Raw genomic sequence first — 12,661 nt, 5'->3', positions numbered from 1 at the left:
CTGATTCATGGCTAGCATTGTCCATAATCGACAACAGCCGAGGGCATGGTGTAAAGCCAGCTAGGGGCAACGCAGGTAACAAATGTAACGTAAGTTCCTATGGGCTCAAGAATGGTGATCTACCGTTATTTGAAATATATCATTGTATGGGTACTTTCTTGTTTTAAATCTAAAGCTGTGATATTCTAATCATTTTACTGCCCTTTCATAGTCACGATGTTGCTGAAATTCTGCTGATGTGACCTTTGACCCACACACTCTACATGGGCTTGTTCAGATGATGTAGGGCGTGGGGTAGCCTACAATGTGTGAAGCCCAATTCTGATGTCCCCCGCCATATATTGCTGGAATATTGGTAACAGCAGCGTATAAATTACTCACTCACTCACTCAGCTGGAGTATCGTCGCTAAAAGTGAGGTAAGGTAAAATGGAGTTTAACGTTTTACGTAAGAATATTTCGCTCATATGACGACGTGCATGTGTGTTTATGTGTGGCTGCTTGTACTAGCATAGATATAATCTAGTTTTATAGTGCTATCTCACTGAGATACCATGCCGCAGTGAAGCATCTCATCATTCAATCACCTCACCATTATAGTCAACATTTATTAGTCACCTCATCAACCTTATCATCTTCTCTTCTGCAAAAGATCACGAAACACCTGTCGACGAAAGACAGTGAAATAACTAGACCATCACATAATTAGATTTAAAACTAGCTTGCTACCATAAAATGATAACTCTAGAAAGCAAAAATACCATACAAAAATGGGCTATAGATCGCCAACAAATGAAGGTAGATCACCATACTTGAGGCCATGGGGACTTACAGTACTTTTGCTACCTGCATGGACACTTAGCTGGATTTACACCATCTCTCGATGTCACACCATCAGATATTAGCGATTCTAAGAAATGTTGCCGTAAGTTAAAGGGTTTTCGTCTACGAAATGCAAAACATGGTACGAATAAATATACTTTGAATGTCGTGGTCTGATGTACCAGAGAGAAAATAACATACTCCCGCACTTCAAATCAAACCAGTCGAACATGCAATATGTAATGAATGAATGTATATCTTCAGGTCACTGATGGTACGTGTGCCATCGGCTCTTGCAAGCAGCATACGAGATGTTTGGAAACTCGGTCTGGAAAGGCAGCATGTGTCCAAGGTAATGTCCACATTTTGTTACACTGTCAAAATATATATTATCTCATGATGTTTTTGCCATACCTCTTTGGGCTATGCAGCTTAATGAATGAACACAGCATGAATGTTCTATTTGTCTCTATATTGCAATCCGACACTAGCAACATCAGTCTCTTACCACATTCATAGATAAATTTCGACATCAAAATATATTATTTTCTATTTCTTTCTAAAATAAACACCAAATTCAATGCGTATTAACATTATGTAAAAATTCATCTGTTAAATATCGATTTCTAAATGTCAAATGTTCTTCTCGAATGATCGTGTTCCTGATGATATAGAGGATTTGTCTCAGATTTATCTCAGTTTATAAAGATAAGATCCATATTCCTGAAGGACCGAAGTAGTTTGACGGGAATTCTGATTGGTGTGCTTATTTTCGCACATAACAGTCATTGATAAGGTGAAAAGGCGATGAGTCTACTTGGCTGTTGTGGAAAGGGACGACTGGTGAGGAAAGCGCCCAGATTCCGAGTACTGCTTGACTCGTATTAGATGAGCCTGCGCAGTGCACGCGTTTGTGACAAGTAGGCGGGGCAGGGAATTTAGACGAATACACTTGGTTGCTACAGGTAGATTGGCGATTAAGCACATGCAACATATGCTGACCGTGGCGTGAACTCAATACCGCTTCTGTTTAACACGTGTCTCGATTTAGTTCAGCAAGACACCATCTCGACACGAGTCAATTTTGAATGTTTGCAGATTTTAATTAATTTAACATGCCCAAGTAAGGGAAGCATGGACAAATTGTTCATTCTCAGGCAAGGGAGTAAGCCTACAATGTTATTATTTATATGGGAAAGACCTGTGCAACCAAAGTAGACGCTATGTCAAAATGTAGCCTGGCTACTGGTCTTTCCAAAGCAACTTTAAAACGTATTAAAGCTGAAGGCGATAGGGGTGTGAGTAGGCCTACTTTTATTAGTACAACCAAGTTGCGCAAACCAAAAAACTTCCAAGCACAAACTTAATGATTTTGACCGGTGTGCAGTCCGTCAACTTGTACAAAGTTTATATGGAGTACAAAAGCAACTGCCTACTCTAGATGTGATATATGATATGGCAAGAAGCCAATTGCATTACCAGGATTCAAAGGAATGCTTTCGAAAAAATCTGAAAGATATGGGGTTTAGGTAATACTTGCAATACTTACGTGCAATAAAAAAACAAGGTTGCATGTACACCACATTGTCCCAAAATGTTGGCAGCTTGATGGTAAGGTTGTGATAAGTGGTGTTCAGCCTCCGTCCGGTACCGTACCTCGGCTTATTGTTGTTCATGCAGGTTCCGAAAACGGTTTTGTACCAAATGCTTTACTTGTATTTGACTCAAAGCTTAAATCAGCAGATTATAATGACGAGATGAATTTTGACCAAATGGCTGCAGGAAAAATTATCCCACACATTCCACCCCACTCCGTCATTGTTATGGATAATGCGCCATACCACGGCAAGCAAGTGGACAAATGTCCGACAAAGGCTAACATAAAAGCTTGGTTACAAAGACACACTATTGCATTTGACGATAAAATGCTCAAAGCCGACTGTTGTGTCCAAAATCCAACAAATCGGGCCCTGTCTATAGAGAAGACACTATGTTGAAACAACACGGCCATGATGTACTACGTCTTCCTCCTTACCACGCAGGATTGAACCCAATTGAGTTGATTTGGGCCAATGTCAAAAATCATGTTCCTAAACAAAACTTGCAGTTCACAAAATCTTCTCTAAGAGTTGCCATAAACTAGAGAATGTCTGCAATCGGTGCCAAGGAATGGTCAGAATGTTGTAAACATGTTAAAACCATTGAAGATGGCTACTGGCCACGGGAAATTGCAGTAGAAAAAGAAATTGACAGAATCGTGATCGAAGTAGGACTGGCAAGTGACTCAGACACCGAGACCGATTCAGAAAGTGACGACTAAGGCCCGAAGTACGCCTGAATAAGTAAATTCCATAATGAATCTATTCGGTATTTGAACCCTGTGTGGAGAGGATGCACCAGAATATATGCCGATTATACATCCGTTTGTAAACATAACAAATGTTCTTTTGTCTAGCACTTGTGTGGGGTGTTTTTCAATATTTGGTTTTGCTGGTTCAGTTTCTAAGGATCTTAGCTGTACACATACTTAGTATGATATAACAATCAGGGTCATGTGTTCGCACTCAAGTCGTTTACATGGATATTATTCGGCATCTTGTCGATCGGGTATCAGTGGGCGGAGTCGGTTTCTGTCTCATAACTTTTCGAGAGCGACTAACGAACTAAAGTACTCACGGAAATAAAAATGAAATGTTTTTGGGTCTTTATTTGTTTATTACTTCATTGAAAGGTAGGTTTAACAAATATTGAAATAACTCTATTTTTCACAACTAGGCCTTTAATTTGGTCCTTTTATCACCATCCAAAATACCATTTTACAGGGAAAAATAACAAACATTTGCATATTACCAACAAATTAAGAAACATGTTACAACTTACATCACAATCAACAACGGGTGGTAACAACTACCCTCAGCACTGGTTAGACGGGGAAGATGTATTTGTATGTGCGTTGCCATAGCGATTGTGCAAAGCTATGAATGAACTCATGAAAAAAGTAAACTTTCAACAAGCGCACAGGCATGAAAAATGGACTGAGAAAAACCTTACTCAATTATTTTCTATATTAATGAGGATAAAAGAAATAACGTATGAATAGTATATGACGTTTTTCATAAAATATATTACGCTATGGAGTGTACATGTAACTTGCATACTATAGCTTGCATAAGAAACGTACATTTTGACTGATGAAATTTCGGTGTCTTACCTGGAAGTAGACATTCGTTATTACAGTAAAAATCCTTTGATGTCGGGGTGCTGATGGTGCATGTTGTTTTAAGAGATTAACTTTCTGGGTTATACTAAATTCTGAACAACCGAAATTTGAAGGTGTAAAAATGACACTAGTTGCTCTCCTATAAACTCATCTATTTCGGGTGATTGTACAAAAAGTGATAAGGAAAGATGATTGTCATAGGATATTTAACAATCAAACTTTAGTTGTGTTCAAAAGTACGAAAAAAAATATTTCTATTTCCGTGAGTAGTTTTGATATATTTCATAACAAACTGTACTGATTGTAATTTGAGGAAATTTCCAGGAATTGCACTCTGTATAACTGTTTTAGTCACGATATGGCTGAAATATTTCCGATGTGACTAAAAATCTTAATTCACTCACTCACTCACTCCAGGAATTGTTATTCATTCCAAGTCCAGTGGTTATCGGCAGTGGTAACATGTGATAGTGATCCTGTCTGATAACGTCCCCTATGCTACTTAACTAATCAGAGCCGTGTTAGCTGTTAGAGCTATTCGCCAATACATGTGGTTTCCAGTGATCTGTTCATATAATTTTTCACAGCACTTTTGCCTTTTACACCAAGTGGAATCATTTGTCTGTGTGGAAAAACAAGTCTGGGTATCCTTTTCACTGACGTGTTATATTCACGTCCTGATTTGGTTAGGTTGCATATATGTCGGTTCCAGCCAGTAAAATACCACCTGCTTGTCCAAATATGTAGATCGATGCTCTTGATGTTTGTTGTTTAACGCAACACTCAGCAATATTCCAACTATATGGCCGCGGTCTGTAAATATTCGAACCTAACCACACGATCCCGTTAGTCGCCACTTACAATCAGCATGAATTGCTGAAGACCAATTCTATCACCCAATCTTCACGGGTGCAACCTTAAACTGAGACACCCGTTATCATGGCACTCCGTTTTAGGAAGGTTCACAATGAATGGAACCGTTATTCCTTTCATTATATTGATTGAGAAACAATGGAATAGAAAAAAGTGTTCAGAGTATCTTTAAGTCTGCTTTTACCTTGATTCTGGATACCGTTTGCTTTATTACATCTGCTTAGGTTTCAGATAAAGATACCAGACAATGGCACCATTTTACCATTCATTATACTTCTCCAACAAACAAATGCAGAAACTGCTTCCAAGCATTCTGAATTTAATTGTTAAATAGTTTAGCCCTCTTAAACAGCACAACTGCCAACAGATGAGGCGATGGTGCAGAACCTAAGTCCCCATGGTCCTTATTATGGTGAACAACGTTCAGTTTTTGGCGATCTATAGCCTGCTATATATTGTATTGTCGAGGGTTTTAGGTTTACATGCCAGTTTTAGATCCATGTATGTGATAATCAAGATGTTTTATTGCCTTGTTTTAGTCCTTATATGGCTGGATTACTGCCAATGTGACTAAACCTAAAACTCACTGAAGTGTTAAATGTACTATGTCAGTAATTTTGTGTCAAACTCACAATGATTTTAGAGAGAACTCCAAAACAAAACCAGAAGATGATTCCAGCAAATAAACTTGCCTTTCTTGATACGTGTTCTCGATTTCACGCATGTGCACTTTGTGTGTTGCAGCAACAGAGGGAGCACCTCAAGACCGCTCCAGAGAAAATAACAAAGTACAAAAACTAGTCGAAGAGGGGGACTATGCAGGATTAGAAAAGCTCTTGGACAGTGAGAAGGTTGATTTGGACGTCATAGGCGTGGACGGACAAACACCAGCAATGTATGCAGCAAAGACTGGACGTTTACATATGTTCAAGTTACTTGCTCGTCATGGAGCTGACATGACAGTGATAGATAAATCTGGCAGCAACATTCTTCATTTGGCCGTTAAAGGAGAAATGATCCAAGTAGTCGAGTATGTCCTCAACCACAGAAACACTTTAGACGTCAACAGAAAGGATGATGATGGACAGACGCCTTTGATGGTAGCAACGTCCGAGGGCTATGATAGAATAGCTGAATTTATTAGAAGAAAATCTTAAAAGGGACATTGCAGCAACAGCTTAAAGCTGAAAGACTAACGGGATCAGGTGGTCAGGCTCTCTAAATTGGTTGACAAGTCATCGTATCCAAAGTGTGTAAATTGCTGCTGATCACTGCATTGTCTGGTCCGTACTACATTATTTACAGACTCCCGCCATATTGCTGGACTATTGCCGAGTGTGGCGTCAAACAGCATACCAACTAACCACAGACAGATCTAATATTCCACTCATCAGAAGGGATATACGATCCAAATGGTCGAGTATATCCTAACAAACAGAAACACATTAGACGTCACCAGAAAAGATAATCTTGGACAGACAACATTGATGATAGCAAGTTCCATGGATCTTTATCCAATAGCTGATATAATCAAATTTGGAAAATATGTCTTGATTACTGGATTGCATGGTCATTCGATTATTTACAGACCGCCGCCAGACAACATACAAACAAACCAAAATTTGAAAAAATATTCACTCAACATTTTCATATATTCTTACAAGCATCATTCTCTAAATATTATTTTAATAGTGATTATATGTGAATGTAAAATGTTATTTCATTTAACAGACAATGTTGAGGTACATCTGTTCGGTTGCTGGCATTTATGTTCACACATACATTGTTGTTGCCGAATCAGTTCCCATAAATCTTGCAGCTGCCAGTAGAGCATTATGAGACATTTGGGTCCTGTGTTATCAGCGTTAACAGATAATACGTCATATCAGTTCTCATCATGGGAAACCGTGCCAGGATAGAGTCCCAGCACAGTGTTGTCTGTGATGGGTGACTGAACGTGGCACATTTCAAATGCACTATCGAAACTTAACTAAAGCCCCGTCCGCGTCAATAACATACTCTCACCAAAATCAGGATGAAATCATACAGTGTGTACGAGAACTGTTTCAGAAAGGGGCATCTCCAGGTATCTTCAATGGCATGCATTAAGCGTATTGTGCTTCTCATTTTATCAATTGTGAAGTAAGTGCCGCTTTTAGCAATATTACAGCAATATCACAGCTGGTGACACCAGAAGTGGGCTTCACACATTGTACCCATGTAGGCAACCGAGGGACGAGTGAACGCTTTAACTTCTTGGCTAGATCATGATCTACATTATTCGCAGTTAATTATCCTGATGACCTTGTCTAACTTGTGATACTTTACATGTAATAATTGGAGAACCCATTTGTATCAACAATGTATACCTGCTTACATATTTCTATATGCGTTGTATATATACTCTGTACAAAAACTATTCTTGGCTACCCTGCCGTCCCAAAATAGTGTGGAAGCCTCGACAATAGAACGGTATCGTTATTAATGAAAGTTTACGGTAACGGACTCCAGAGTTTTGCTCGGACTTTGTTGATCTTATGTTCAGATGTATACACATTTTAGCCAGGACGGTGGAGATGCCAGTTTTTAGTCCTGTTCTTGTAGACCTCCTCGACTTGGGGAGGGGCGGGGTAGCTTAGTGGTTAAAGCGTTCTCACACGGGTTTGATTCCCCACATGGGCAAAATGTGTGAAGCCCATTTCTGGTGTCGGACTCCGTGATATTGCTATGATATTCCTAAAAGCCGCGTAACCCCAAACTCACCCACTCTCTCCTCAGCTTAGGGTATTTGCCTGAATTTAACCATCTGGCCGAATTGTGTCTCCAATAGTTAAACTCCATCGCAATTCCTTATTCAGGATATCTACCTTCTTGAAACAGGTTTATGCTTGACAGTAAGACATATTAGAATTCAACCAAGATGCAATTCACACAACGTGTCTGATACGGATGTTTCCTCGGAACACCGAACAACATTAACTTGCTGCTTGACTGGCTGTTGTTTTTCTTAATAAGACACGTTAGTAACTAAGAGAGCCCATCATCATGCATGGTTGTTTATGATAGCTGTTTTAGTTGGGTCAGGTTTATGGTCAAATAAGGGTGGACTAACCCAATGGTTAAAGCGTCCGCTGGCCATGATGGAGACTCAGGTTCGATTCCCTACATTTTTTAAAAAGAAGAGAAAACAGCTATTTCACCAATATTTTTACCCTTAACCAAACTGAATTTACTTTTTGTAGTCGGAACTCAACGAAACTTATCCGAAATGTGAAAAAAACATTATGTTACTACCTAGCACAAACAATAACACGTTATATTTGGGATTACAGTATAGTGCATATTATAATACTTTTATTGGGTTGAGTCCCATGTGGGATTCGAACCCACAACCCAGGAGTCAGGCACCGAATTGCCAGCAGACAAAGTCAGCCGTCTAACCAACTAAGACAACGCGGTTTCCACAAAAATGAAAGTTGCACAACTGGTAGTCTACAATACGGACTTTGTGTTTGTTTGTTTGTTTGTTTTTTTTCTTTTTTATTCATATTTTTTAGGTACAAAATGTATCTCACATGACAAGCATATAACGAATGAAGTAGAAAAAGGGTCGGTTGTGTGTTAATGTCAATCAAATGATTGATGGCAATCAGACCAGAATCCAACAAATTTGGTAAAATTACAAGCAGAGATGGCATGTGATTTATCGATATTGTAAATTTTACTCATTTCCTTTCTGGTCATATCGAAACTTGGTGTACAAGTTTATATTCGTATTTTAAAGAGAGTAAATTTGACAACTGTTATCAGGAGATTAAGGACATTGTTCCTTTTTCAGAGAATCCAAATGTGATTTTCATCTTATCGATATTCAGTGTGATATCTGTTTTTGTTCTTATCCAATTGGGAAATTGATTCCATATGTTCCTAGTGAGTGAGTGAGAGTAGTAAAACTACTAGAATATCACTGCTCTTAATTTAAAACTAGTACTCTATCATAAAAATATATCACGAGAGACAACAGTACAATATAAGAACGGGCCATAAATCACCAGCAACTGAATATGTTTCTAGATTTTGGACAGTCGTAAAAGAGATGAATTCCGCTTTCTGGTACATTTTACAATATGAGCATAACTTACTATTTATATATCCTATCTTAAACAAAAGTAGGTTCGTTGTCAAGTTTCTATGCACTAAAGGGGGCGGTGTGGTAGCCTAGTGGTTAAAGCGTTCGCTCGTCACGCCGAAGGCCCGGGTTCGATTCCCCATATGGGTACAATTTGTGAAGCCCATTTCCGGTGTCCCCCGTCGTAATATTGATGGAATATTGCTAAAAACGGCGTAAAACCATACTCAGCCAGCCAGTCAGCTATGCACTAAAGAATATTGAAATTTAAGTCTGAATTTGTATGAGCTCGAAGTATAATCTTTTGATAGGATTTCCATTCCTTTTCACTTATATCTTTTTCAAGTTCATCTTCCTATTTCTTTTTATACCTATATATAGCAGAGTCTAAAATTGGAATAAATATATATCGCAATATGTCTTACAACCTTTCTTATTTCTAAAGATGTCTTGAATGTGATAAGGAATGAAGGGTAATTCAAGTTTTCTCCAAATGGTATGTTGTATGTTTTAAGATAGTGTTTACAGTCCGTTTGAGTCAGAAACGGACCGATGAATTGCAAATTTGATCATTGTACAAAATTGCCAGATAAATATATATAGTACACATGTTTATCATTTACTAATACCCAACAGCTTTCTTATATTTGAAAATTTTCCGGACTCCACCAAAAAAGTTGTTCAAGAAACTGCTTTTACTAGGTTTACATATTCTAAGAAGTTCGTTTTAAATGGTTTCTAGTTCGCTCATTAAACTTTTGATATGTATACTTTGTTTTATGAATGCTTCTCCCTTCTGCAGGATATCTTGTACGTTTTGTGACACATTGTAGGTAAAGATCGCAGTCAATTTGGAGTCCTTTAAAAACATTCTCTTAAACCACGCAATTTTTTTAGCATTGACAGTCTATTTATGTCGGGCATTCTTAAAACGCCTTCCTCATATTTTTGTTTTATGATGTCATGTTTAATCTTATCAGGAAAGAAGAATCATTAATAATGTCATTTGGTGGGTTAGGTAGGGCGTAAAATAAGTGTTTTATTGTTGGCAAAATTAAGGATTTCAGGACTGTAATCATACCGAGGGGTGTAAGGGTTCGAGCTGTCCATATTTGTATTTGTCTTTTTATTTTGTTAAGTTTGTCTTTATAGTTCCTTCCAGCCATCTTAGTTAGGTTTAGAGAGAATACAATACCGAGAATAGTAAAGCCAGCTTGGGACCAGTTAAGTTTCCATTTTTGGCCTAAAATGTTGGTTGATCCTCTGAGAGATCCTATCCAAATGATTCTTGTTTCGCTTACATTTATTCTCAGACCGGAAAGGAAGCATAGTCGTCCAATATTTGTAAAACATATTGTAGACACTTTTCAGTGCCATCTAAGACAAGGGATATATCAACTGCAAACTGGGAGACTAGATATTCTGTGTTTCCAATTGTTATACCTTTTACCTTTGGATTGTTTCGAATCATTGCAGATAGAATTTCAGCGCATATAATGAAGATAAAAGGTGAAAGGGGATCCCCTTGTCTACAGCCTCCAGTTATATTAAAGAAGTCAGAACCAAAGCCATTTTCTAATACTGACGAGCTTATATTACAATATAAAGTCTTGATCCATTTTCTTTTAGATTCCCCAAAATTGAAAAACGCGAAAACCTCTTCATTGAAATTCCAATCTACGGAGTTAAAAGGCTTTTTCGAAATCGATCAGTAGTGACATTCCAGGAATTTCCATAGTTTCTGTATAATCCATTATGTCGTACAGTCTTGTCCATTCTCCAATATATTCAATTTTTGATCTTTGTTAATAATTGAGGCCAATACCCTTTTAATTCTATTTGCTTCTGTTGCCGAACCGATCTTGTATGACATATTTAGTAACGATATCGGTCTCCAGTTTGATAAATATTGTTTTGGGGTTTGTGTTCCCCATTGCGAAGTGTAAATTGGCACGACTCCCAGGGCCGAAAACTATGAATACACAATGCCATTTCTCTTTACTTTGCTGAAAAAGTGCAATCCCAAATATAACATGCGTTACATTTGACCACCTTTCTAAATGTGTATCCATAGCAACATGCTTCAAAATTGACTATTGTAATCTGATATCTGTTCTCACTGATCGGCGAAGTTGTTGATGTATGTTGTACCTTCAGATATATGATGTTAATGTTGTCCCTAATGCCGCCGATAGAGCGTTTAGTTCCTAATGCCGCCGATAGAGCGTTTAGTTCAGTTACCAATCGATGCTTAACAAGACATGTAGTGATGAAAAGTCAAATGTATCTGCAAAACACCCAATCCCTGTAAATTATTAACATGACATCTCTTGACATTCAATATCTATGTCCTCACGGGACCTTATCAGCTACTCTCGTGATTCTTCCATTTTATAGTCGCTGAAACCTAAATATTAGTCAGATGGAGCTATGAGAACCTATCAACGACTAAGTGCTTCCACATTGTAGTCGCTTAAGCCAAGATGTCTGCCGGTTCTAACGTGACGCTCTGTAAACCATATCACGTGTAGTTTCCACTTTGCTCTGCCAACCAGGTCAGCCGGCAAACAACATCCAGAGAATTTCCAGGTTGATCTGATCCTTCTCGCTTGTTCATCCACATATCAAACTGATGATACTGCTACTTGCCAAATATCATATATAAATGAAAGCTACCAAACAAATCACCAACTCTATCTCACTTCAAGAATAAATTAAATACAATTATTTGATAGCAAAAGTTGGATACTGTAAATAAAACTATGCTCAATGAATTTGAGTGAGTGAGTGTGTTTTGTTTTACGCCGCACTCAGCAATATTCCAACTATATGGCGGCGGTCTGTAAATAATCGAGTCTGGACCGGACAATCCAGTGATCATCAGCATGAGCATCAATCTGCGTAATTGGGAACCGATGACATGTGGCAACCAAGTCAGCGAGCCTGACCACCCGATCCCGTTAGTCGGATCTTAGGAGAAGCATAGTCGCCTTTTATGGCAAGCATGGGTTGCTGGAGACCTATTCTACCCCTGATCTTCACAGGTCCTTAATGAATTTGAAAGGAAATAGGCTGTGTATCGAATATGAATCAATGAAAAACATGATTTAATCACTTATTACATTGAGTTACATTGTATTCAGGTGATGCGAAGGTTTGATACAGATTCTTGTATCGCTGTCAAACGTCACATCACCTGCATAAAGAAGTTGTCTCCTTATCAAAATCAACAGTCAAGCAGGACATGCTTGCCGTTATTCGTTCCTCACAAGGATACAAAACGGAGGATCCTCACCTTTTAAGCATTCGTGTGTATATTTAGTATGGCCAATGCAACATTATCGCATAATGACCTCCTCAAATCCGAACTGACAACTCAAGTACGTATAGCCGATGGTTGGTTTAATTTCATGTAAATGATTGATACCTACTTGAGTGTCCTACTTCTTTTTCATTAAATCACGGAAACAAGATCTAATGGAATCTTTGTAATCATAGTTATCGGATCAGAAGTAGTGTCACAGATTTGTTGAGTGCTGCCTTAGCAGCAAAATCGGCCCTTGTGTTACCAGAAATGCCAACACAGTATCCAGCAGAGGACGATAGTGTATTGGCCAG

The 12,661-nt window shown here is 38.4% G+C and overlaps 1 protein-coding gene across 1 annotated transcript; it reads left to right on the top strand.

Moving 5' to 3' along the window:
* Positions 1–2,967: 2,967 nt before the first annotated feature.
* Positions 2,968–6,071, top strand: LOC124289969 (ankyrin repeat-containing protein DDB_G0279043-like). The gene is made up of 2 exons (XM_046726635.1): positions 2,968–3,130; positions 5,659–6,071. Exons 1-2 carry the CDS (start codon positions 2,968–2,970, stop codon positions 6,069–6,071), a joined length of 576 nt encoding a protein of 191 aa, XP_046582591.1.
* The last annotated feature ends 6,590 nt before the right edge of the window (positions 6,072–12,661 follow it).

The sequence above is a fragment of the Haliotis rubra genome, unplaced genomic scaffold (genome assembly GCF_003918875.1).
Source record: "Haliotis rubra isolate DU_JTF1 unplaced genomic scaffold, ASM391887v1 Scf453, whole genome shotgun sequence".
Lineage (NCBI taxonomy): Eukaryota > Metazoa > Mollusca > Gastropoda > Lepetellida > Haliotidae > Haliotis > Haliotis rubra.
This window is presented reverse-complemented; position numbering and strand designations above follow the sequence as displayed.